The 23,670-nt window shown below is 55.5% G+C and overlaps 6 protein-coding genes across 6 annotated transcripts; 3 read left to right on the top strand and 3 right to left on the bottom strand.

The window, feature by feature from the left end:
- Window positions 1–671: 671 nt before the first annotated feature.
- INS49_011010 (uncharacterized protein) lies at window positions 672–4,306 on the bottom strand (the record flags this gene model as incomplete). Its single annotated transcript, XM_043171731.1, has 4 exons — window positions 672–2,011; window positions 3,260–3,863; window positions 3,969–4,089; window positions 4,281–4,306. The coding sequence occupies 4 exons, from the start codon at window positions 4,304–4,306 to the stop codon at window positions 672–674; spliced, it is 2,091 nt and encodes a 696-aa protein (XP_043023476.1).
- Window positions 4,307–5,073: 767 nt separating this feature from the next.
- Window positions 5,074–7,279, top strand: INS49_011009 (uncharacterized protein; the record flags this gene model as incomplete). The annotated part of the gene is made up of 3 exons (XM_043171730.1): window positions 5,074–5,671; window positions 5,732–6,648; window positions 6,710–7,279. The coding sequence occupies 3 exons, from the start codon at window positions 5,074–5,076 to the stop codon at window positions 7,277–7,279; spliced, it is 2,085 nt and encodes a 694-aa protein (XP_043023475.1).
- Window positions 7,280–9,644: 2,365 nt separating this feature from the next.
- On the top strand, window positions 9,645–10,712 carry INS49_011008 (uncharacterized protein; the record flags this gene model as incomplete). The annotated part of the gene is made up of 3 exons (XM_043171729.1): window positions 9,645–9,791; window positions 9,879–9,976; window positions 10,136–10,712. The coding sequence occupies 3 exons, from the start codon at window positions 9,645–9,647 to the stop codon at window positions 10,710–10,712; spliced, it is 822 nt and encodes a 273-aa protein (XP_043023474.1).
- Window positions 10,713–12,202: 1,490 nt separating this feature from the next.
- INS49_011007 (uncharacterized protein) lies at window positions 12,203–13,651 on the bottom strand (the record flags this gene model as incomplete). The annotated part of the gene is made up of 4 exons (XM_043171728.1): window positions 12,203–13,005; window positions 13,060–13,181; window positions 13,257–13,371; window positions 13,429–13,651. The coding sequence occupies 4 exons, from the start codon at window positions 13,649–13,651 to the stop codon at window positions 12,203–12,205; spliced, it is 1,263 nt and encodes a 420-aa protein (XP_043023473.1).
- A 2,808-nt stretch (window positions 13,652–16,459) lies between these two features.
- On the bottom strand, window positions 16,460–19,537 carry INS49_011006 (uncharacterized protein; the record flags this gene model as incomplete). The annotated part of the gene is made up of 1 exon (XM_043171727.1): window positions 16,460–19,537. The coding sequence occupies one exon, from the start codon at window positions 19,535–19,537 to the stop codon at window positions 16,460–16,462; it is 3,078 nt and encodes a 1,025-aa protein (XP_043023472.1).
- A 1,427-nt stretch (window positions 19,538–20,964) lies between these two features.
- INS49_011005 (uncharacterized protein) lies at window positions 20,965–23,313 on the top strand (the record flags this gene model as incomplete). Its single annotated transcript, XM_043171726.1, has 6 exons — window positions 20,965–21,339; window positions 21,397–21,699; window positions 21,783–21,992; window positions 22,053–22,778; window positions 23,114–23,238; window positions 23,289–23,313. 6 exons carry the CDS (start codon window positions 20,965–20,967, stop codon window positions 23,311–23,313), a joined length of 1,764 nt encoding a protein of 587 aa, XP_043023471.1.
- Between the last annotated feature and the right edge of the window lie 357 nt (window positions 23,314–23,670).

Here is a 23,670-nt window from a genome sequence, read left to right as displayed (position 1 = left end):
TGCCAGTCACACGGCGATGCTATACCTGGCCAAGTTGATGCCAGGTACCAAGATGAAGCTAGCCTGATCGAAATAAATCCGTCCACGCGGTCAAGAGAGCATTTCAAGGCAGCAGTAACCACTAGTTGCAAGCAGGTACAAGGAATTGTACACGTGCGTGTGCAGTCCGAAGAGAGCTTGCCGTGGCTTCCAATGTTTCCAACAAAGACAAGCACAGCCGTACCAAGGAGACACGGGTTGGCATCTTTGTGATACCTAGGTAACCAAATAACCGCAACCGGCAGCCAGTAGCCAAGATATTACCGCGCAAATGCTGCAATGCAAAAAGGCTGCATCTCTCGTTTTCGAATTCATGTAGTCTAATTCTACACATAGCGACAAGCAATCTGCTGTCATGCTCACACCGTCTGCTTATCGTATCACCTGTGCGACGCAACGCAACGCCAACAAAGTCTAGTAGATTATTAAGTCCCCATCATCCAAAGCCTGGCCGTCAGCGGCCGTCTGGATGATGATCAGTATGTCCAAGAGCGCATAGCCGGGATGGCGGCTGACGGTGGTTCAGATGGCTGAGGCTCGCCATGTTCCCATTCCGACTCTTTCGCGTACTTCAGACACGAGGCAGCATGTGACTCCAAGGCATGCATCTCAATAAATTGAACGGACAAGTCCTAGCCGCGACCGACCCGTCGCCTCTTGACAGTCCCACTGGTGCTCTCAGCATCGCGGTCCGTGTGATGCTCCTCGCCATCCTCGCCCAGGTCCTCACCAGCAGCAGCGAGAGAAGCAGGCGTATCGGCCGACGAGGCAGCCGTGAACGCAGCCCAGCGGGCCAGCCGATCACTTGCAGGCACAGCCCCGGGCGGCAACGGCGCCAGTGAAACTCCGGGCTGCGCCTCAGTAGAGCGCAGCTCCATGAGCAGCTTGTCGACCTCCGCGAACATGGCCTGGGTGTCGTTGACAACGCTATTCTCGTCAACGGCGTATCCGAGAAAACTTGGGTCGGCCCCTCCAGCGCCATGACCGCCCTGGCCGTGGTCGTTGGCTCCCTTGCCGCCTCGCCCACTGCCCTTCATGAAGGCAGTGCCTGGCCCTCGGTGCGGGTCTAGGTTGTACATGATGGCGTTGGAGAACATGTGCACCAGCTCGCGCTCGAGTTGTGAGCTGTTGATGATGCCACGGGGCGGCACGAGCTCTTCGCTGATGGGTAGCCAGACGCTACTGGTGCCTTGTTCGCCTTCAGGGAGGGCGGCAGCAGCGACTGCTGCGGCTTTGTTCCCTGCCGTGATCGCCGCCCTGATTGATTTCAGATCTGTAGGACTAAGCACAATCGTCTTGTAACCCGGGGCGTCTCGTTCACGAATAGGATGAGAAAACATATTTGCGTGCTTGTGGCCGGAAATTTGGTCTAGAGTGGAGACACTAACTCGGGGGAAGCCGCGAGTCCATAGCACATGAGTTGGAATACCTGGAGGAGGCGGAGGGACGCGAGGTCGATTCTCCGACGCTGCACGATGGTCAGATGCCAACGACTCCTGACGCTTGCGCTTGCCAGCAACTCTCGAGGCTCTAGGCGAGGTCAACTGGCGTCGGCCTGATACACTCTCATCTGCGGTGGTATCACCAGTCTCTTCCAGCGGCTTCGGCGTTGCTTCCTCACGCTTAACCTTGGTTGCAGATTCCGCGTCCGCTTCATCGGCTACCTCGCGCGTCGGTACGACAGAAGGTGTTCGTCTTTGGCGAGAAGGCTCGCGAGTCTCGAGCCCACGCTGCGCACTGTGGGGAGTGCTGGATGACTTCTTACCAGCTGGCACGTCGTCGTCGGTCTTGGCCTTCGTGGGCGATGTTTGAGCGGCGGAGTTCGAGAGTCGGTCCGTATGTAAGATAGGGCTGAGAGGCTCGAACGCAGGACTTGCCAAATCGCCGATGCCAGGCCCTGGAGTAGAGGGTGTTGGCTGGGCTGCCGTCCATCTAGTACCGCTGCCAGCCGCATTGCGGAAGGCAAAGGGTACTGTGGTTGGAGTGTGCGGTAGAACAGGATGAGGACGCCGCTGCGAAGGGCCTGGCGTACCAACAGGCTGTGGCAAGACGTGCTGTGGCACACTAGCCCGGACAGGCTGGGGATGTGGAGTGCTGTACGTTGGCACCTGTGATGTGGATGGAGCTTGAGGCATCACCGGCACTTGCCCTTGTGGAGCCCCTACGGGATGTGGTTGAGCCGTAGCTGGTGGTCTCTGCCATTGCTGTGGCTGGACATTGGCAGGCGAACGAGGTGGCGGGGTTGCTGATGGACCGGGCGCGATGCGATTTGTATGGGGAAGAGGTTGCGGTGGTTGGAAGACCTGTTGAGTATGCTGATATGGCGACTGCGGAAGGTGTGTGTGGCCAGGTAGTGGGGAATGCGCCTGGGGGAACCGTTGTTGCTGCAATGGGACTGGGGATCCCGAGTGTGATCTTATAGGCGCTGGGTGCAGCTGAGGGGGCGGTTGACCAGCTGATTGTGGTGGTGCAACAAGGATTTGCCGTGGTCCTGGCGGCCCTTGCTGCTGCCCTTGTTGCTGCGCGTTCTGCTGCCCGTAGCCTTGTTGGACTGGCTGTAGTGGTGATTGGGGAGGATATTGCAGGTGCTGCTGCTGCTGCGGTTGCTGTTGTGGGTTCCATTGCTGCAGGCGTTGCTGGCCGGGCTGCGGAGAGAACTGTGCATTGTTTGGAGGCGGTCTCTGATGTTGAGGGAGAGAATACGGCTGATAAGGGGGTTCCCATTTGAGCGATCCAGGCACGGGTACCTGAGTGGGTGGTGGTTGAGACGGATGCCTGGGCTTCTGGGTGTTGTCCGGCCTCTGTAGAACGTCCGAAGAGGGTGGTACGGCGGGTGATGGCTGCCCAGGGTGAGGCGAGAATGTGGGAAGCCCCTGCGGTGGTTGCAAGACCGGCGGAGGAGCACTAGGTGGCCTGGGGGACGCCTGAGGTCCAGATGTTTGGGGAAATTGTCCTGCCTGTGTTGCTACTGGGGGTTGGACGAAGGACTGAGGTGGTGTTGGCGCTCCAGCCGGCCGGACCGAGGGGATCTGTTGGGGAGGTGGTTGATGAACATTGTGGTTCGGAGCGGCACTTGAGACCGGAGTTGGTGGTTGTGTGGGCGGACCGGTGGTACCATTAGTTTGACGGGCAGCCTGTTGCGCATCACCGGTGGGCGCAACACTTGGTGGACGACTTGGCAACCCTGCTGGTGGGTTGAGAGGCGCATTCGGGGTGGCACTGGCACTCTTGCGCAACTTGTCCGCTTCGACTTCCTGCTGCTTCTTCTGCTGCGACTGTATCTCTTGGATCTCGGCCTCCAGCTTGCCTATCTCTTCCTGTTGTTCCCACAGCTGCTGCGCTGTCCTCTGCTTGTACTTGTCCCATAGCTTGGCCTCGGCATCCGGTAGCCTATGGGCATGCTGTCGAGCTTCGTGTAGATTCGTCAACTGAGGAGTCGTGCCTGGGCGTTTGCGCTTCTTGCTGTTTGGCGACAGCGTGGCATCGGCGGGAGTCGCATCTTGTTGTTGGTGGTGAGTTGCCTCATTCTTCAGCTCGTCCTGCAGTAACTGCAGGAAGAGCTCTTGGAGCGAGTCGGGATTTAATCGCGAGGCATCATAAGTGGGGTCCTCCTTGATGGAGTCGTTGTTGATGAGATCGCGCGAGAGCCTGGGAAAGGCGGCAGCTTCGAAGGCCTCGGCTCCTGTCTTTCGAATCCAGGTGAACAACAGTAGCAATTCGAGAGGGGTGTAGGATGTCGCGTTAATCATCCCCCAAGTCGGTCCTCCTCGCCAGCCACCGAGGGGAGAGTCTCGCCGCTGCAGTAGATGGATGGGCGCCACGGTCTACGCGCGCGAACCTTGCGCGTGATTAGCAGACGCAGGCAAACGCAGCGCGATTGGGTCGCTTTCCAGCGGACCAGCGCACCGGTGGATGGGGAAAGGACATACGAAGACTGCGGTATGGCAATTGGAAACAGTCTTGATGGCTATTAAGATGATGTCATCGGTTGCGGTGTGGATATTGACGCCGTTCTTGTCCGCGAGGTAGAGAATAGAGGCTGTTCGCGATCTGTTTTTTCTCTGGCACGTGACAGTCGCGCTCGACTCGCTGGCGTCCGCTAGCTTTGCTAGAGTGCCCGGTGGAAGGGGGCCGGCTGCATGATGGACTTGGTTTGTCGATAAGATAAGACCGGCGCCGACCTCGGCTTACCACCCAGGGAGATACTACAAGTAGCCAGGCTATGATCTCCAGACACTCACTCTAAGAGTCTACTTTCCGAGCGCATCTGCCACTTGTGATTCGTACAAGAGGCAATACTGGTCTACAATCATGTAGATATTGTGGGCAGGCCCTCCTTTTGACAAATCTTTCGAGGCTCAGAAGCTGTCGGAACCCAGTTGATCTTGACTTGGACTTGGCCGAAGCTTTTGACCGTCAATAAATAACATCGCAGTGCTCGCTCATCGGCGCAGCAAAGTTCCAACACTAATTATATCCTCCTTGGTAGGAACATAGGAATGCACCGAGACGGATGCCATCCCAATCGACCAATAGTCCACAAGGAGCAGCATCTGTCTGATCCAGCGGCACATCGTTCTAACGCAGCCAGCTCAGGGCATTTAACTTACCCTGGTACACCAAGTGGTTAGCAAGGAAAGTTATCGAGTCTACCTCCTAGTATTTTCTTGAAAGTGTTGAACCATCTGCATGGCCAGACATGGGGCTGCTTGTCCCCTTCAAAAGGAAGCGTTGAAGCTGACAGCCAGATACCCGACACTTTGAAGCCACGTGCGGGCATCCGGACCTCTGGTTCACTGTCCGGGAAAAGGGGCCCTGTGTGCACCAGTGTGCCTCACAGCAGCGCCACAATCTTGTAAGATGCAACACGTGCGAGTGAGTATTCGTGGCCGGATCCAGGACTCCAGGATTTAGAATATCATATACGGGGACGGCTATGTTTTCATCGTGGACTAAAATCTCCATCGGTTGCGATGTGCTGCCGCTCGTCAAGGTAGTTCCGTCCTCACTGAGATATCCAGCTTGCACCACAGAATGACGAACCGTCCCTCAGAGCACTTTCACATTCCTGGCGAGGACGAGGAGACCGAGGAGCAGATCGCCTACGAGAGGGAGATCCTAGCACAGCACTACCACGAGGATGCAGACCAAGAAGCCGCCAATGAACATACTTCAGAGCGGTCCCTCAGTCGCGGCCTTAGGCATTCCAAGAAGGGCAGCAGCAGCGGGTCGGGTCTTCGGACTCAGCTCAAGGGCTTCGTCAGGGACCTGAAAGCCACCTCGCAGTCGGCGGCAAGGCTCGCCTCCCTGGAGTCAAGGCTGACCAAGGAGTTGGACGATCCCGCCCGCTTCCCTGAGATTGCCCGCCAGGCCGTTGTCAGGAAGGGCCTAGATCTCTGTCCCAGAGAGACAGCGTACGTCGCTGCGCGCAGGGCGAGGATCAGGGAGAAATTCGCCAGGTACATGGGCTTGGATGCGACGCAAGTGCACGCTGATGACATTCCCACTGTTGCCTTTGGCGGCTCCGGGGGCGGCTACCGCGCCATGTTGGCATTCCTGGGATACTCGCTCGCGATGAAGGAGGCCGGCATGTGGGATCTTCTTACCTATGTCGCGGGGGTGTCGGGTTCTTGTAAGTGACGCGCTCCCTGGTCGAGCCTGAGCATGAGCAGCAAAACCAACTCTTAAGCAGGTTGGGCGATTGCCGCGTACTATACCTTCGGAGAGGCAGACATGGAAAGGGTCATCGACCACTGCAAGAAGAGGCTTGCGCCGCACCACCCTCTGTCGCCCGACGCAGTCAAGAAGCTGCTGAGCTCACCCAAGGGCCATTACGAAACCCTCGGTCCGTTGGTCCAGAAGAGCAAGAGTGGCCTACACACTGTACCCATGGATTTGTACGCCGTGTTCACTACCGGGTACCTTTTCATGCAGGAAGACCCGATGATCAACCCGATGGGCACCGCTGCCTCCGAGGTGGCTGGTTACCACCAGGCGTGGTGGAAGTGGACGGATGCGAAACGCCATCTTGAGGATGGCGCGGAGCCTCTCCCCATCCTGACAGCCATCAGGCACGAGCGCCCATGGAAAGACTGGGTTGACGAGCACTACCCATTCGGGAACCAGGACCCAAGGAGCGAGGAGCACCAGGACGCCTCAGACGCTTGGTGGCAGTGGTTTGAAATATCGCCCTACGAAATCGGGTGCGACGAGCTCGAGGCGTGGTGCCCAACCTGGGGCTTCGGTCGCCAATTCGAAGATGGCAGGTCGGTCCGCGGTCTCCCGGAGCAGAGCCTCGCCTTGCTCCTGGGCCTGTGTACCAGCGCACCGGCTGGGCCTCTATCGAGCTACCTCGCGACCGTGCAGAGGAACCTGCCCCAGAACTTCCTCGGCGACGCAATCAACAACCTGGCGTCGGGCGTGGCGGCCATGTGGGGGAAGCAGGACACTGCCGTCTTTACCAACCATCACCCCCTACACGCATCGAACGAGCACAACTTCTTGTATCACCTCACGCCGACCCCGCCGGGATCGTCGCGGACGCCAGGGATAGAAAACTCGCCGAGGATTCACCTTCTTGACAGCGGAATGGATAATAATTGCCCAACGGTAGGACTTTCCAAGCGACGAATATAACCCCGAGGTTCAACATGCTGACCGCAGTCCAAAGTACGTGATGCTCCACCCTTCGCGCAAGACAGACGTGATCCTCAACATGGACGCCTCCTCCGATGTGCAGAAAGACTCCTTCCAGCAGCGAGTAAGCCAAATCGGCCTGCGCCGTGGCCTGGACTTCCGCAAGCGCCGCCCCAACCTCAAGCCGCCGCCTCCTCCCGACAGCCCAGAAGCCAGCGACCCGGACCGCTTCCAGGGCCTGTACGCACAGATCTACGACGGCGCCCGCACCAGCGGCGAGCGGCCGGCCACCGTAGTGGACTCGTACGGCCAGACCGTTGCTAACCCGCCGGCACCGGCAGCAGAGCAGGACTGCACGATGGTGTACCTGCCGCTGCTGCCGAACGAGAGGGCGGTGCCGGGCTACGACCCCAGCACGGCCAAATTCTCCGGGAGCTATAACCTCGTGTGGACGCCGGAGCAGGTCGAGATGATCATCAGGACCAGCGTGGCCAATTTCCAGGCCGGGCAGGACACGGTCAGGGAGGCACTGTTTGATGCATGGCAAAGGAAGAAAGCGACGCGTGAGGCCGGCGAGAGGGCTGCAGGGGCTGTATCATCGTAGCGAGGTGGACAAAGAGGCATGTCGTGCCCCGTACCTCATCCGTGTCTGTACCTCTTCCTGTCTCGCTTCCGTGTGATGAACTTCCTGCTGTGCTCTGTTGGGAAAATCATGCGCCAGAGGGGGCCCCAGGTCGCCGACTGCTACACGACGTCGACGGTGTGTGCCGCGATGCCGATCGAGTCGCCCAGCCCTATTGCACCGTAGTGTATTTACTTCCTGCCCACAGAAGATATCCGGAGAGGCCCGCTTATGTAGGAGCGCCCGAGGGTGGAATCTCCCCCATTGTAGGCTCCTCACAGTAGCATGTGCTGATCTTGATAAACGGGGGCCGCAAAAGGGGTCGTGCACGCAATGCAACGAAATGCGCAAGAAATGAACGTGGAATTAAGAGCGGGTCTGTGCCAAATGACGGGCTGCAAGTGTCGTGGGGCTCTTCCTTCAATCCTACACTGCAGGAAATCAACCCCTCCATCATTAGAGAAAATCAAGACTGGGTGAATTGTTGTGTTCAGCTGACGTTGCCTGTCTGTACGGATACCCCGTCTGAGATGTTGTATGGCGGGGGATTGCAAGGATGGCTGTCTGCGGGTAGGCTGGCATAGGTGACCGGGCGTCTACTTGCGAGCGTTGCCAGTGAGCCGCTCGACGGTGTCGTTGGTCGTTCGATTAGGTTGCATCGCGAAGAAGCCGTACCAAAATATTCGATAGTACACCGTCAGCTTTCTGGATTGTAGGCGAGCTGGGCCCACCTGGCGGTGGACTCCTGGACCTACAAGTAGACCAGGTAGTGGGATTTGAACGGTACACTTATTAAGGTCTCCAAGCCGCCCAGGATCATGTTGGATGACCTCCTGTGGGTAACATTTGTCGAGACGGGGCGCGCACTGTACATAGATATCGGGTGTAATTGATGGCCTGCCGCCGCATCCTGCCTGTTTAACATTTCCCCATGGCAACCCTTGATTGGGGCCAGGAAATCAAAGCCGATCTGTCCAGACTATTGTCGTCCTGGTTCGTCTGGGGAAAAGTAGACGCGATCCAAACTTGGAGCCATCGACATGGGGTAGCCGAGGCGGATAAAAAAAAATTGGTTGAAACAGGGGGGGAGGCTGTAGGGTGGCGGTGGGACGTCATGGTCAATCAAGATCACCAGGGACTCGAGGCTGATGCGATGCGATGCGACGATGTGCCAATGCGTGCGGGCTGAATGGGGGCATGGGCAGTAGGTACGCTGAGATCAAGTCAGCTCAGCTCAGCTCAGCTCATGCAATCGCTGGGCTCGATTTGGCTCGAACCGACTCGAGCGGATGAGACTCGATGATACTCGATGACACTTGGCTTGGCCCTGGTTGGGGTTCTTGACCAGGTCCGCGGCGGTTGGGTGCATGAACTCAGCCCAATTAACTGTCCATGCCCATGCCCAATCTGGAGTTTGATTTGGCTCATTCCAGCGTCGAGCTGCTGCGCCGTGAGAGGCTTTTTTGTTTCAGGCCAGATGGACGGGCTGGACTGGCTGGTCGAGCTGGCCAGGCCAGGCCAGGAGTGGCGATTGAGTTGATCATCTGCACCTGGTCCAGCCAGCCAAGTCAGTTGGTCCGTTCGTCAGTCAGTGGGAGGAGGTCAGTCGGCCATCTATTCGAAGCTTCATGGTCCTCGTGGTGGGGTCGGAACAAGATGACCGTCAGCATGTGCCTGGCTGGCCTCAAGGGTCGATGGACGCTGGCACTTTTGTAGTAGGTAGTCTTTTGTCAAGGCTGCTTCTGCTTCTGCATCTGCCCCTCCCTCTGCTTGTGACACTGTAGACGGCCCAAGAGAGTAACAACAAAGTGACTTGACTCGACTGGACCCCGACTCGGATAGACCCCTGATATGCTGCAGGTGGCCTAGTGGCGGGTGCCCAAAATGCCCAAGCCCAAGTGCCTGGGTTCCAATCCAAGGTTGAATGATTAGGAGGCGGACCAGAAGATGATCAAGTGCTGGAATCATCCCTCGGCCCAATGGTAGGGCGCTGCAGAGCGCTCGAGGACAGGGACAAGGGAGGGTGCGGACCCTCTTTCTCTCTGGCACTGCAGCTGCATTAGAGTGGCACCGGGCTCCGACCACTGGATGATTGCCGCCGCGTTGTAGCCTCCAAGGTTCCCCCTTTTACTCTACGGCCGTCTTACATCTAAATCTAACTGTCCCCGATCCTCGCTCGCCCTCCGTGACCTTGCCCCCATCCCATCTCACCCACCCTTTGCGACAGGACCTCCTCAGTCAAGCCAACCCTCGCGAGCTTCGCATAGACTACATTGCAGAGCAGGCACAAACGCCATTTGCCATCTACCATCTCAACGCAACGATTCGTCGCAAACCATCAGTCGGAATGGCCTCGTCATCGCCCACCGCCAACCCTCCCCAGCCCGCCAACAACGACAACACCATTTCCAACACCGCCGCCACCATGGCCGACACTGGCTTCACAGACGAGTCCCTCGACCGGGACTGGAAGCCCAATGGCCGCCGACCAGTCGTACGTCTCTCTTCGCTCCCCCATCCTGCAGCCATTGCGCACCGACCCTTTAAGCCACCTTCTCCGTTCAGATAACTAACAATGGAGTCCTCCAGCACAATCGCTCGCTCCTTCTCGGCCGAACTGGCCGACATCTTCCGCCTCGACGAGAGCGTGGCTGACCTCGATGCCAAGATCGATGAGCGGTGTGTAACCCCCTTGCCAACGCCATGACGACCTCTGCACTTCGTCCCTGCACTTCGTGCCACCTGTTCCTCCTCCCTAACCGCCGCCGAGACTGCTGCCCCCTCAATCCGGAGAACAAAGGGCGCAATAGCTGACATGGCCGTATTCGCCCACCACAGAAAGCAGGTTGTTCAGAACCGAGCCTCCGAACTCGAGGCGCTCGAGCAACGCATCAAAGACATGGAGGCCCGGCTCAAGCGCAACGCCGCAAACCCCGCCCCTCAGCCCAAAGTCCCTCACCTCCAGCCCGTCACACAGCAGACGCAAGACCAGAAACACGGGGGTTCCCGACCAGGCACAGCCAGGGCGAGCCAGCAGGCGGTCCCGGGGGCCCTGCCGCCGACACCGACGGCTAGTGAAGGTGAATACGAGATTCTTGATGACCCTTATACTACATCCTTTGGCCCAGAGTACCCCCGATTCCGTCACCCACACCTGGTGCCGCGCATGACGAGTGCGAATGGCACTGGCGGCAATGTTCTGCACCAGGCACAGCAGCTCCGTAGCCAGCACTACCAGAATGTCCAGCTCAGTCCCACAGCCACTCTTATTAATACCAGCCAGCACCACCCCAATATAAATAAGAACCCAAGCTCCGACGCGAGATCAATCAGGAGCGTTCGAACCATCGGCTCCGAGAACGGAAGTGCTGACTTTATAATTGTGCCCGGTCCAGATGGCGACGAGAAATACTAAGCTAAACACCTCTCCGACCTGAGGCGCGGTGAACAAGAGACGGATGGGCCGAGGAGATCTGGACCGACCTGGCCTCACCTTGCGGAACGAATTGGACAAGACATCTTACCAGCCATCGCGAGAGTCCACCCCCGAGAGAAGACTGGCCGTACTGCCACGGGAACCCCAAACGCTCGACCGGCCGTCTCCCAGAGGAACCAGCTCAATCCGTCACTTCGAAGCGCGCCTATCCATGAATTGACCGACAAGTCTCCATTATAGACGATGGGCCCCAAATCCGCAGGCTGCCTACTCACTTTAGTATGCGCAAGGCCCATCACCACAAGCCACCATTCGTTTTTTCAACGTTGGGGATCAGAAGATCCCATATCATTGCGTAGCCATTTGTACTTTTCCGGATCCCCGTCCCTAAACCATCCCCTCCGCCGTGCCACGGGCATCTGATCGCGGCGAGAGCGAAGATCCAAGGCGACGGGTTCCATTCTATGTCTTCGTTGAATCAGGATTTCTCACAGCATTTTCGACACCAGTTTAAGGGAGGCAGGCCGCTGCGACCGGCGGGCAGAGGAGGAGGGAAGAGGCAGGGAAATGAGAGGAAATAGTTAGATGAAATGTCTGATGACCACGATGGATGTGATAGGACCATAGGAAGGGAGGTATCGTCTGCACTGTCACTTTTCTCCCTGTTACCCGACACGGCAGACCGAAGGAAAGACGAGGGGACAGGGAGGCTGGCAGCAGGGACGGCTGGCCAGCGTGCAGTTGCCAGCAGGGATAAATGTACATTACCGATCGTGTTCTCAGCATGGGGGGCAGGCTTCTAATGTGCATGTTCTTGAATACCTCGAGCGTGGTCCGGTCCCTTGTGTGAGGCTCGTTACGGCGAAGAAGATCTGAGGAGTCAGGGGAGACAGCACGCCGATTCCTATCCTCATTTCGCCGGATTTGATGGTCAGAGGACTACGGTGGGAACGCAGGGCGGAGGCAAATGGTTCCAGAACACTGCGAGGATGAGGTCGAGGATGAGGACGAGGACGACGAAGATATGCCCGGCCGATTCCGAAGCTTTGACAGGCCATACTCACGATGCGATTAAGGACTCGCAGGATGATTGCAAAAATGGACATGAACATTTCGACTATCTCGAGTGCCATTAAACAGTCCCAAAGCTTTCTATGCCACGGATCACCACCACTCCAGCATTACCTCCATGGATCTCCTCCCCTGTTCCCCCAAAATTGAAAGTCAGCGCATGAACGCAGCAAGAATACAGAAGTGATGGCCTCGTCAGAATGAACACGATATCCCATGAAATTCCTCCCTGGGCCCCTCGCAATTCGACCGTGCACGGGAATGAGTCAATATCAGGGTTTGAACCGCCAAAGGATAGTGGATGCTTCGACCATGTCTTCGCCGCGAAATTCCTTCCAAAGATCAACATGGGATGCCGGATGAGTTTTGCCAGAAGGAAGGTGCAATGTGACGCAGAATCAGGACTGGAGGTGCTTGCGGGCGAAACCGACGGACTCCTTGGCGATGTTGAAGTCGACATAGACGGCCTTGAGGACGACATCACCCATGATGGTGACGCCTATGTCAGAGGACTGAAGACCACCATAGCACCACTCGTTACTCATGGTCCCGCCCACAGTCTCCGAGTAATTCATGTACCGGCCAGGCACAGTGAATTCGGACCAGGTCTCGACGAAACCAAAGTGGAAGTCGGGCAGGGTCTCGTTGCACAGGAACACATAGCCGTACTCGCTGAATGAGTACTTTGCGCTCGGTACAAGGCTCCAGTAGTCTTCGACAATATCGTCAGAGCCCATCAGCATCAGCGAGGTGCCGGTGTCGACGATGGTTGGCCATGCGTGGACCAACGTCTCGTTGCTGTCCGCATACCGAATAGTGGACAGCTGAACTTGCCAGTAGCCCTTGCCCGGCATGACGGGCTGGTAGTGCATCTCGCCGAGATATGCGGAAGTGTTGGCCCTCCCAAAAGTGAAGGTACCCTTGTTGTGATATTCTAGGTCGACGCCGATGGAGTCGATACCCTGGGCCTTGAGCTGGCTGATTATGCCGTAGGTCTCCTCGTCCTTTGCATGACTATCGTCGGCAGTAATCGTAGTGGAGAGATTGATAGCCAGACCCATGAGACCTGATAGAAACGCATCATAGTCGATGAGGCTGCTACTATAGTGAGTTGCGATCTCAATGGTAGCATTCTTGACCGTGAGGTTGCCCAGCTCGACGTTATCAGTGACAACGTTGCCACCAGCGAAGGTACCATCACCTAAGAGCCATCAGAAACAGTCCCTGTGAGGGCAAAATGGTTCAGAGAACATACCATAGGTTATGGTCCAACTTCGACCGTCTTGGTGTCGAACAGTGGAGGACGAATTCATATCAAAGATGCTCCGGTTTCCAAGGGAACCGGGGTATTGAGATGACTCAGGGGTGAAGACCCAGCTACGCAAAGAAGGTAATCAGTATTGGGCCAGGAGCAAAATGTCTGCTTTAAGGTGTTGCTGTTGGCAAACTCACAGGTCCGCAGAACCGGTATCAAGGTCCAAGTTGAGAGTCTGGCCAGGAGTGCCAATCTTGACGGGACACAGCCACTCACGGTCGTTTTCCTCGTTGAAACCTACTATCTCGCCCACTAGGAATTGTTAGTTGTGTCATGTTGGGATTTTGAAGGATCAGGAAAAATACTGACAGGGGTCAGATGAGTTGGCATCGGAAGGGCTTGTAGCCTTGTTGACACCATCTTTGTCGGCCAGATGGGCATACTTGGCTATGGCCCTGAGGTAGGCAGCAGTGCCGTTGCGGCCCTTGAAACCACGGTTGGGAATGGTGTCCAAGGTGAAGGTGCCAACGGAGGGAACAAGACAGAGGACAGTCGAGACCAAGAGGGAAAGACACATGCAGATGAACTGCATGTTGTGGGTGGTTGAGACCTGCATCTGGATTTCTGGAAATCAACAAGTAGATGCTAAAGGGGCGTATTGGGCTGGCAAAGTGGCTAGAGTCCAACTGCGAGGACAGTGAGGTTAGGTCAGTGGCTTCTTTCAAGAGCAGACTGTTGCAGATTATTCCAGACTGAGGGCAGGAGATTGCAAGGTGTATTTGATGAAAGGGACAAGTTGGTTGAGGGCACAGTCACTGGCAGGTGACAGTCTCGGGGGTGGCAAACAAAGGCTTGAAATTGCCACGCAAAAGGATATGCAACTTTGAAGATTGGGTAGATGCGCTTGTGTCTTGTCACCTGGCAGAGGCAAGGAGAGGATGGGTGGGAGGACATGCAGCAAGATGGGTGTGGCATGGGGACAAATGGGAACATACATCGTTAGGTTTGCCACTTGAGGGTCGACGTCCAGAGAGAATGGTTGGCTTGATCCTGGAGGAGGCGAGAGAAGGAAGATGTCGGCAGACAGATGGTTCAAAGAAGGTGGTGATGGGCGGTGGGAGGTTGATAAGGCGAATTGGTAGGTGAAGGTTAGTGAGGATCAGAAAAGGTAAAGCCAGGCAATCACTGACAAGTGTAACACCCGTTTGGGAGACGTTGTCCTTGGAAGGCCAGAAGGTAGAGGTGGTCTGTCCACTTCAATCTGTTTGGAGCAAACTCCAAACCAGAGCACCTGCCATGCCAACGTTTTCGTTCCCTCCTGCTCTGTCCTCATTGGGACGAGTCTAGACCACATTTCTCTCCTACCATACCTGACCCTCGCATCCAGACCTAGCTTGGGCAATGGAGCCTGGAATTGACAGCCTCCTGCTGGACTCCGTCACTCGAGAGAACGAAGAGGTATACAGCCCACAAGCTTACGTCCTGCCGTGATAATGCAGCTTGCCAGACTGCCCGAATCGGAAAGATCAGGCTCAATGGAAAGGGGTTGTGTGACTGCCAATCTTGAGCTCCACCACACAACACACATGCACCACACAAGGTGAAGTCATACGAGGCCCATGACACACAGTACACAACGCCCGCCTGGCACGGAATTTTTGTACATCTGATTCGAAATATGATCCTGCAGTCACTCATGTACTATTTGATGCTCGTGAGGTCCATTGTGCACCCTCTACTGTTTTTCCTCTGCAGTCAAAGAGAACAACGATGGTCACTTCACTCCAGGCTTATCCGAGCCCTGGTCCATCTCCGAGCATTCTTGAGCCTCGAGTTCGATTTTTTATGACTCTCTTGGATCAAATCGCTTCCTTCATAATGTTCTTCCCGAAGGATGGCTACTGCACATGAAGAAGGCCACATTGTGATCGGTCTCTATGTGTTTGAAACAAAACAACAGCACACTTGTGTACCAATCCTTGGCTTCATAGCCACCCGAATTGCCCGAGTTACACGAGTCGCATGTCACAGTGGGACAAAAAGCTGTCAGGTCCCATTGGGTACCGTTGATATGGGTTGAGAGAAAATGGGACTGTGCTCCCGTTAGGTGCCGGGGACTCTCTTCTGAGGAAGCGGCTCCTGTTGCCATGGCTGTATTTTCGAGCCCACAAGCATTCTTCTCACGTGGGTGGACCTTCAAGGTTTTCCCAGCTGATATCATCCAATAATAGGCCCCAACACGGGCAATATTCACTGTCCACTGCTGTGGTTCACTCAGGAGTAACCGAATTGATGTGACTAACTCTTTCTGGCTGAGGCCCAACTTGGTCTACCATACTATGGGACTGACCAATAAAGACTATTGGTAATAGAAAGCACTTGTCAAGGCAGGAAGGCATGGGAGCTGCTGTTTCAAGCCGATGTGACAAGACTTGAGCTATGGTGGAAGTCTCTCTTGAATCCTTCTCATGCTCAAAGAGGCGTTGTCAGATTTATGATGTATTTCTCGAGGACAGGGCATCGGAGGGTACGGGATCGAAATACTGGCTCTCTGAGGAACTCATCAGCAGGGGAGAACCGAGGAGAACCCACCCCGTGAGAAAACGTTAGCAAAGCCTGCCGTGTAGAAATCACGAGTGTGGAAGGTCAAACACGGCCCAAGCAAGCGACTGTGCGTTAATGACGGACATATCAACGGCCTAGTAGCTGGGAAAGCAAAAGAAAAAAAAATAGTCATTCCCGCGTTTGCTCCCCGTCCACAGCCACGTGTAAGCAGTGTCGACAACGGCCCAGACAGTTGAGCGACCTGCGCCATGCCACGGCCAGCCGGTAGCTGGCACCTGGGACGCACGAGTTTGTCATTGCACAAACGTCTTAAGCTAAAGAGGAGGAGACTTTTAGATGGACGTATATAGGGAGAGAAAGCAGCAATCATTCTTGTACAGATCAGCACTCATGGGAGGTAACGCGGTAAGTACTCCGCATGGCTCGGTCGGTCGCTTGCATTGGCAGTGCCGTCTGGGCACGAGATGTGGCTGGCTCCCCGGAAACACGAACCGAGGGCTCGCTTGAGCTCGCCCTGACTTCGGCGCGTACAGGATGACAGGATACACATAGCTTTGGCCTATGGGTGGCCGACCATACTCCTAATCGAGCATTGCACCCTAAACGGCGGCAGGCCTACGACCAGTCGTGGCAGTGGGCCAGAGGATGTTTGCCTTTAGCTCGAAAACACTTTTCCAAATGTTGAACAACGCCCATGGCCACGGGTGGTCTACGGATGGTCTACATCGAAAACATGCTCGTGCTGTATGTCCAGGGATTATCAAACCAGGAAGTGAAACTCCATTGACATCTAAATGCAGTGCCTGAGCTGGGGGCATATAACTGCTACCGCCGCTCACAGCTCATCCCGCTTATGCTCGTCGCTATCCTTCGTCTTCTCCTCACTGCCCGTCTCCTCGTTCTTCTCCGCCGCCTCTCTTGCAGCAGCCTCCTCTGTGAACTTCTTGATCATCGCCTCGAGTTCCTCATCGCTTGGCATCTGGCCGTCCTTGCCGATCTCGATCGTCTGCTCGGAGCCCGCGGACGCCTTGGACTTGGTCGCCTTGGGCTTCTTGGACTTAGAGCTAGACTTCTTGTTCTTCTTGAAGTTGTTCACGCTCTTCAGGGCCAGGTCCTGACCCGCCTTGTCAAGCTTCTCGCGCCACTCCTTGAGGGACTTGACTGTCAGGACAGGGTCATCCGTAGCACCGAGCTTCTCTTGAGCGGGCTCCTTCTTCTCAAGCCACGCCGTGATCTTGGCGAAAAGGTCCTCAGTCTCTTTCAGGTCCTCCAGAGTGTATAGTGGAGGTACTGGGCCGCGATCCTTGACGACGTCCTCCATGGTGGGAGACTTGGTGGTTGACGTAGTCGAGTCGTCTTCCAGGTCCGCGAAATCGTCGGATGGCGCGGCTGTAACGGTAGAAGATTCAGATGAAGCGGTGGCCGATGCTGATTGTGACGATGTCCAGGCCTCTGCCTCAGCAATTTTCTGCTTGATATCCTTCACAAACTCATCCGTCTGCTTGAGCGCTTTCTTAAGGCCCTCCAGAAGCTTCGGCCGTTCGGTAGACTCCTCAATGCGGTTCTGGATGGGAGTTACGATGTCCTGCAACCCCTTGATTCGCTTCTTCAGCTCATCTTTAGAGGCGTCCGCGCCGTCACCGTAAAGCCAGTCACTAGCTTCACTGCCCTTCTGTTCAAGCGCTTTCCGCTCCTTATCAGTGGACGCGGCGATAAAGGACTCGCTGTCGAGCAGGTCCCGGATTTTGTATGTGAAGCCCTCGAGCTGATTCAAGGCTTCTTCGCGCTGCCGACGGAGTTTGTCGGATTGCTCAAAGGCCTTCAGGCGGTCCTTGGACTGGAGAACATCAAGCTTGTCGAGTTGGGCACTGCCTGACTTCTCCAGTTCGAATTTGACGGGGACGGTGACAATCTTCTTGGTCTTCTTGCCTTCTTTGGCCTCAGCGGCCTCGGTGGTCATTTCCGAAGAGGCAGTTGAGCTGGTGGATGATGTAGACTCCGTGGTATCGGTCGATGTGGTCGAGCTGGAAGACTCGGCAGACTCCGTGGAGGCATCCTCCGTAGATTCGGAAGACTCGCCGTCGGCAAGGGGTTTCTGCTCATCCTTCTTCCCAAATCCGAACATGTTCTTAACTCCATCAATCAAGCTCTCTTTCTCCATAACCTCGGCCTCACACTCCACGTAGGCCTGAGTAACCTCGACCTCGCCGTTTTCGCCGGAGAGGCGCACACCAAACTTGAATTGGACGTCACTAGGCTCGCAAGAATACTTCTCCTTCATAGAAGCCACAGTCTCGGTCAGATTCTTGGTGTTGAAGGTCTTGGTGGCCTTCTCCTCGACACCCGGCGTAACATCAGCGGCTAGGGCAGGGGTCTCCTGGTAGAACTCGACAGAGAAGTCATCCTTGTTGTTGAAGGTGACCTCCTTTGCCGTTGCACCGAGGTGGGAGGTGGTGGTCCAGAGACGCTGGTGACGAGCCTTGCCCTTGTCATCCACCCATTTGATACCAGCGGGATAGGCTGCACCTTCAGAAATCCGGATCTCCTTGACGCGGAAGCTGGGGCTGAGCTCGGCTGCGCGCAGACCGGCACCAAAGACGGCCGATTCATCCGAGTTGACGTTGGTGCGAATCTTGTCGCCGGTGCCAAATACCTTCTCAAGCTCCTTCTGCACGAAGGGCGTTCTCGTAGCTCCACCGTGGAGAATGACCGAGTCGAGGTCCCCAACCTTTAGGCCAGCCATGTCGAGGGCGCCCTGGATTGCAGCACCAACTCTGGAGGCGTGCGCCTCGGCCAAAGCCTCGAAGTCTGCACGTGTGATCTTGTACTTGAAGTCGACGTCCTCGTACAGACCCTCGAAGCTAGACTGACTGTTCTGATTGGCGCTGAGGATATGTCGCAGTCGCTCGGCGTCCTTGGACAGCTTCGCTACGGCTCTGCCGTGTGCCTTGACACCTTCGACTGTTGCTCCGACCTTTTTGGCGCCGGATGTCTGGACAAACTTCTCAACCATGTCGTCCACGATGACGGCGTTCAGGGCGTCGCCTCCGAGGGATCGATCCCACCCGCTGCCCAGAACAAGGACCTCTTGGACCGTCTTGTTGAACTTGCCGATATCCTTGACAGTGCGACCCTGCATCTTAAGGATGGTCGCCTTGGTGGAGCCCGCGCCCATGTCGAAGACCATGTGGTGCTCCGGCTTCCCACCCTCGTTGATGTTGGGGAATGTCCGGCTCGACGCATAGTTCACACCAACGGCCAGCCCGTCACTGATCAGGGACAGCGTCTTCAGGCCGGCTAGCTCAACGGCCGTCTCGACAGCTCGCTTTTCTTCGATGGTGTAGAATGCCGGAACGGTGAGGACGACGGAGCGGACGGAGGTGCCAGAGCCCGCCATGTTCTCGGCATTCTTCTGGATGCTCTGCAGCTCCATGGCTAGCAGCTCCTCTACCAGCCACGCCTGCTCCTCGGGTGTGAATGCATCCTTGCTCTTGAACGCGGCAGTGTTCTTGACCTTGTGGCTCTCGAGCTGCAGGGCAGGGTGCCGGGCGGCGTACTCTTGGACAGCGGGGCTGTCGACGGGGAGGCCGAGGATGGTCTTGAGGTTCGGGTAGACATCGCCGGGGAAACGGGCGGACAGGGCAACGGCGTCAGAGCCGTAGAGGCGTTCGGGAAATTCGCCCTTCTTTGCGCCACCTTGTGGGGGCTTGAAAGTGACAGCCGAGATCTCTTTTCGTCGCGAGTCCTTGGTAAGGACAATATCCAGAGGAATTCCAGGCTTGACCAGGGCAGCTTTGATATATTCCGTGCCCAGGTCGATACCTAGCACTGCCGATGCAGCATAGACATGCGCTGTGAAAAGGAACACTGCACAGAGGACCATGCGCAGCGGCGACAACACTATTGTCGCCATGGTGGGCGAGCTCTTGGTGGGGGTTGTCAAGCCCAAGCCACGAGATCTTGTGTGTTTATAGCTTGTTGGATGGGTTTTCTGACTCGACGCCTCTTTAAATGAGTGTGACGGTAGCGGGTAGAGCGAAGAGAGGAGGGGGAGCTGACGGGGTAGAAAGGAAAGCGAACTCAAGGAGGAGGCAATCCCTTTTGTGTTGAAGCCCGGTGAAGTGCATGTGGGAATCTGGCCTTTCCATCGACGAACATGATGGAAAGCTCCCCCAGAGGACAACTTTCTGGAGTACCCCTGTAACAGCGATCCTTGGCGCTCACCGGTACCTGCAGGCGCATATTGGGCGCAAGAGTACTTCACTGATAAGATAGCAGGCGGCAGCTGTTAGGTGTCCACTTCCGTCTTGTAGCCCACCAGGGCTGATCCCAGCTGATATTAGCGCCTCTCCGGTGCGCTGTACCGTGGCCGGTTAATGACCTCAGCCGTCAATCGGGACGAGCCTCGACGGTGACTGTGGAGCTCTTGTATGTAATTGTTAATACTGAATTGCTCAACAGTGCAATCGAAAGAGTGAAAATCATATGTCTCACATAATGCCAATGCATTTCTGGTTTGCTAAGCGGAGCGGCATTGACTTGTCAACTCTCTGGAACTTCCAACACAGCACTGTGACTGTTTCTATACTTGTAGCTTTCGTTTGCATGATCTCATCTCTTCCTACTAAGTTGGGAATACCAATGCAACGAATGTTATGCAGGGCAAAAGATGAACTCCTGACCTCTGGTCTCCAGTTCTTGCTAATAATTTCGGCCAGAAATCCGAGTCCGCTTGAATATCAAACAGTTACCACCTTCTGAAGGAGATCCGAGGTCTGCTGTTATCTTTCGATACCATTCTTCCTTGGTTTAATGACTGATAAAAGGCATTATTCCACTATGTACTACAATGCAGCGGCGTGTTTCGAGTTTGCTGGCCTTAATCAATCATTTACTTTCTGTGGTAGGCACTGGGAAGCGATCGATAATGACCATGCCAGTCATCTGCGCTTCATACGAACGTGCAGGACACTGTCTTGTGTTCACACATCTTCCCTGGCGGGGGTTGTGGCCGAGCTCATTTCCTAGCATCAGGGCCAACTGGTCAAGGAAGTCAACCACAGCCTACTCTGCTGCAAGCCTGGCAGAGGTTTGAGCCGGGGTCGAAGACAATCTCAGGGTACCAGGGTTGTGACTGGCCGACGGGAACGGGCGGTATGCAGGAGCCCAGAGAAACTGATGCTCACATTTTGGAAGCAAACAAAAAGCAAGACTCTCTCCTCATTGAGCCCCTCCAGACGTCTTCCGTTTTTCTACCAAAAGGTCGTGTCCTTCATCACGCGCAAATGTGCAATTGTTGCCAAACTCTACGTACAAGCCTACGTTTGATATATTGCCTTCATGGAAGTAGATCGCCGAACGGCGTCACCCGATTTTGCGGCAGGTGAGGCTCAATTCTTCCGGGCGCTGAGGGCAGCGTTCTTGGATATACAGGCGCAATGTGAGAACGAGAAAGTCTCCAACCAGCGCTCATTCGAACGAAACCAGCAAGCTATCCAACAACGCATTCATGACTTAGAGTTTAAGTGCTCTGATCTAGCGAGGAGGAAGCGCGAACTAGAAGATGCAGAGAGAAAAGCGGCTTTGGAGCTTCAGCGAAAGCGGTATGAAGAGATCCAGGGCCAGAAAGCGCATCACGAATTGGAGGAGAGGCGGCGGAGAAAATTCTCTGCGCTCCTGGGAGGTGATTCTGCGACCAATTTAAGAATCGTTCTGGTATGCTTCTTCGGAATGAAACCGTCTATTACGCAGCTTCTGGCTAAAACTTAGCAGGCTCCCCGTCTTCACCAAGATCACCGGCAGTCTCTTGCGGCCGAGACTGGTCAATTATCAGAGAGAGGCCCGAGTTTACTTCAGAGCCGCAACGGTCAGGAAATCATTGGAGATGTGTCCAGTCTGGGCGACGGGCAGTATTCATTGTCTGAGGGCTTAGATACCTGCATGGCCGACGAAGCACAGCGACATGTCGTGGAGTTAGTGAGCGACGCAGCCCTCTCGCCGGCTCAGAACTCAGCCGAAGAACAAGTTTCGCATGAGCAGTCATCGGAAGCAGTTCGAGGCACAGTTGTTGCAGATGTGAGTATCTGTTCTCGGAACCAGTATCCCTATTCCTTCACTGTCCAAGTTCAAGCCCACGTATTTACTCCGAATTTTGGTAGGAAATTCACCAGGTCGATCAATGCCACCAGGCACCTGACACGACGGAGGTCCGGCAAGGAAAGCGCAAGCGATTCCCAACAGCCAAAGCCCAGGCTCTGGGACTTGGTGGCAACCAGTCGGATCGCATCACCACTGATTTCAACAAGCGTAGAGCCTTGACACCTCGTCAGGCTGAGTCAAGTCCTGACAGCCGGATGGAACGTCAAGAGGTAAGTGCCATTCTGAAAAGGCTAAAGCAATAATCCCATGTGCTGAAAATCAGATTCCAGGACCGGGCGCCAGAAAGGCAGCCGCAGCCCTCGAAACTTTCGGTCATAGAAACCGCTCGACATGTCAACAACGAAGGAGGCCAAGCTCGAAGTGAACCCAGTGAGATATTTGTACACGACAACATTCGTGATGCACCGATAGCCACTGCTTCTCCCGATCTATCAACAGAAGTTCAGGTTGCCAGCTCAGATGCGATTGCAGAACAGAAAGGTGTTGCAACTTCCACAGAACAAATGCCCGATGGCCGTACAACCAGGCCTCAATGCAGCACTGCGGGCCGAGACAGTATTGGGCAACTCGCAGAAAATCACCACCGAAGCGAAGAGAGGGACGACAACCAGTCGCAACCCATCACAAGGGTGACAGGGAACGCATCAGCTCAACTGCCACGCTGTTTCTCGAGATGTGAGCCGGCGCCGCCTGGCGTTCTCCACACCAACGCCGGTCACAAAGAGCCAGGGAATGACAGATCCCCTCAAGGAAATGAATTCGAGAGTCTTGGTTTTGGCGTGATTAATGTTGCAGACATAGGGCTGACGTTCCCAAAGATGTCACAGGCTTCTGGGAATACCAAGTACTCTCGCCCGCTCACGAACACAGTCAATGCCGGCAACCCAACGCTGATAGAATCGGCATCTAGGACTCTAGAGGCTCAGAATCTCGCAGCGGCTGGAAGCTCTCAGAAGCTGGTGTCGATTGCCAGGCCAGCCTGGGATAGCTGGCAGGTCACGGGGCCAGACAGAGTCCAAACCAGTCTCGAAAATGTGTCACAGCCGTCAGGATCTAGTACCTCGCCACTAACAGAACTCTCTCTCACAAGCACAGAAGGGTCCACGCAAGCAGGAAGCGCAAGCTCCAGCCATAGTGCAACTGTTCGGCCCAAAGGGCCTTCTGCCCTCAGACCCTTGACCTCCGGCCAGCTACAACGAGACAGCCGAAAGACACTTCAGGATTTCGAGGGCGAATTTTTCAAGACGGCGAGAAAGTCTTGCATGTCTCCTGCCCCTGCGAGAGACACGGCAAGAGATGGGAGCTCATCTCGCTGGCTTCCGGCAAACAGAAGCGCAAGTGGAAGCGAATGGGCCAGGTCCTCTTCCGTCAGGGAAACCCAAGGACCTCTGCCGGAGCCGGTGTGCCTGAATTGCAGGAAGAAGAAGAGGAGATGCGACAGGAAGAGACCGCGCTGTGAGTGGTTATCTACCCGCAGAGACTTTGCTCATTGCTGACCCTGTCAGGTGGAAATTGTTTGAGGCAGGATGATGAATGCGTGCCGGTTGGAAGTCAATGACTCTTCTCCAATTGACATCAGCCGGTCAAGTGCAGGTCTTTAATTTAAGAGCGAAGGAAATGGTATGTCTGTTTGTTTTTCTTCAGGTCTTACGGTCAAAATCCGGGCAAAGACAAACTCGGTCTGAGTCCATATGCAGTGTGTTAATGAGTCGGCACTCACCATCTTTCCATGTCTTTGACTTGGCAGAAACTGTAATAGAGCAAATGGAAAGTTAGATGATTTTGAGGAGAGAGCTCAAGGCATTCACTGAAGCATAGGTAGTTAATTACCTGTTGCAGTTCCAAGCCGATATGGGTAGGTATTTTCCCTGAATATCCCAGTGCCTC

Source organism: Diaporthe citri (genome assembly GCF_014595645.1).
Source record: "Diaporthe citri strain NFHF-8-4 chromosome Unknown scaffold_5, whole genome shotgun sequence".
Taxonomy (NCBI): Eukaryota; Fungi; Ascomycota; class Sordariomycetes; order Diaporthales; family Diaporthaceae; genus Diaporthe; species Diaporthe citri.
The sequence above is the reverse complement of the archived record's forward strand: the minus strand, read 5'-3'. Positions and strand labels throughout refer to the sequence as shown.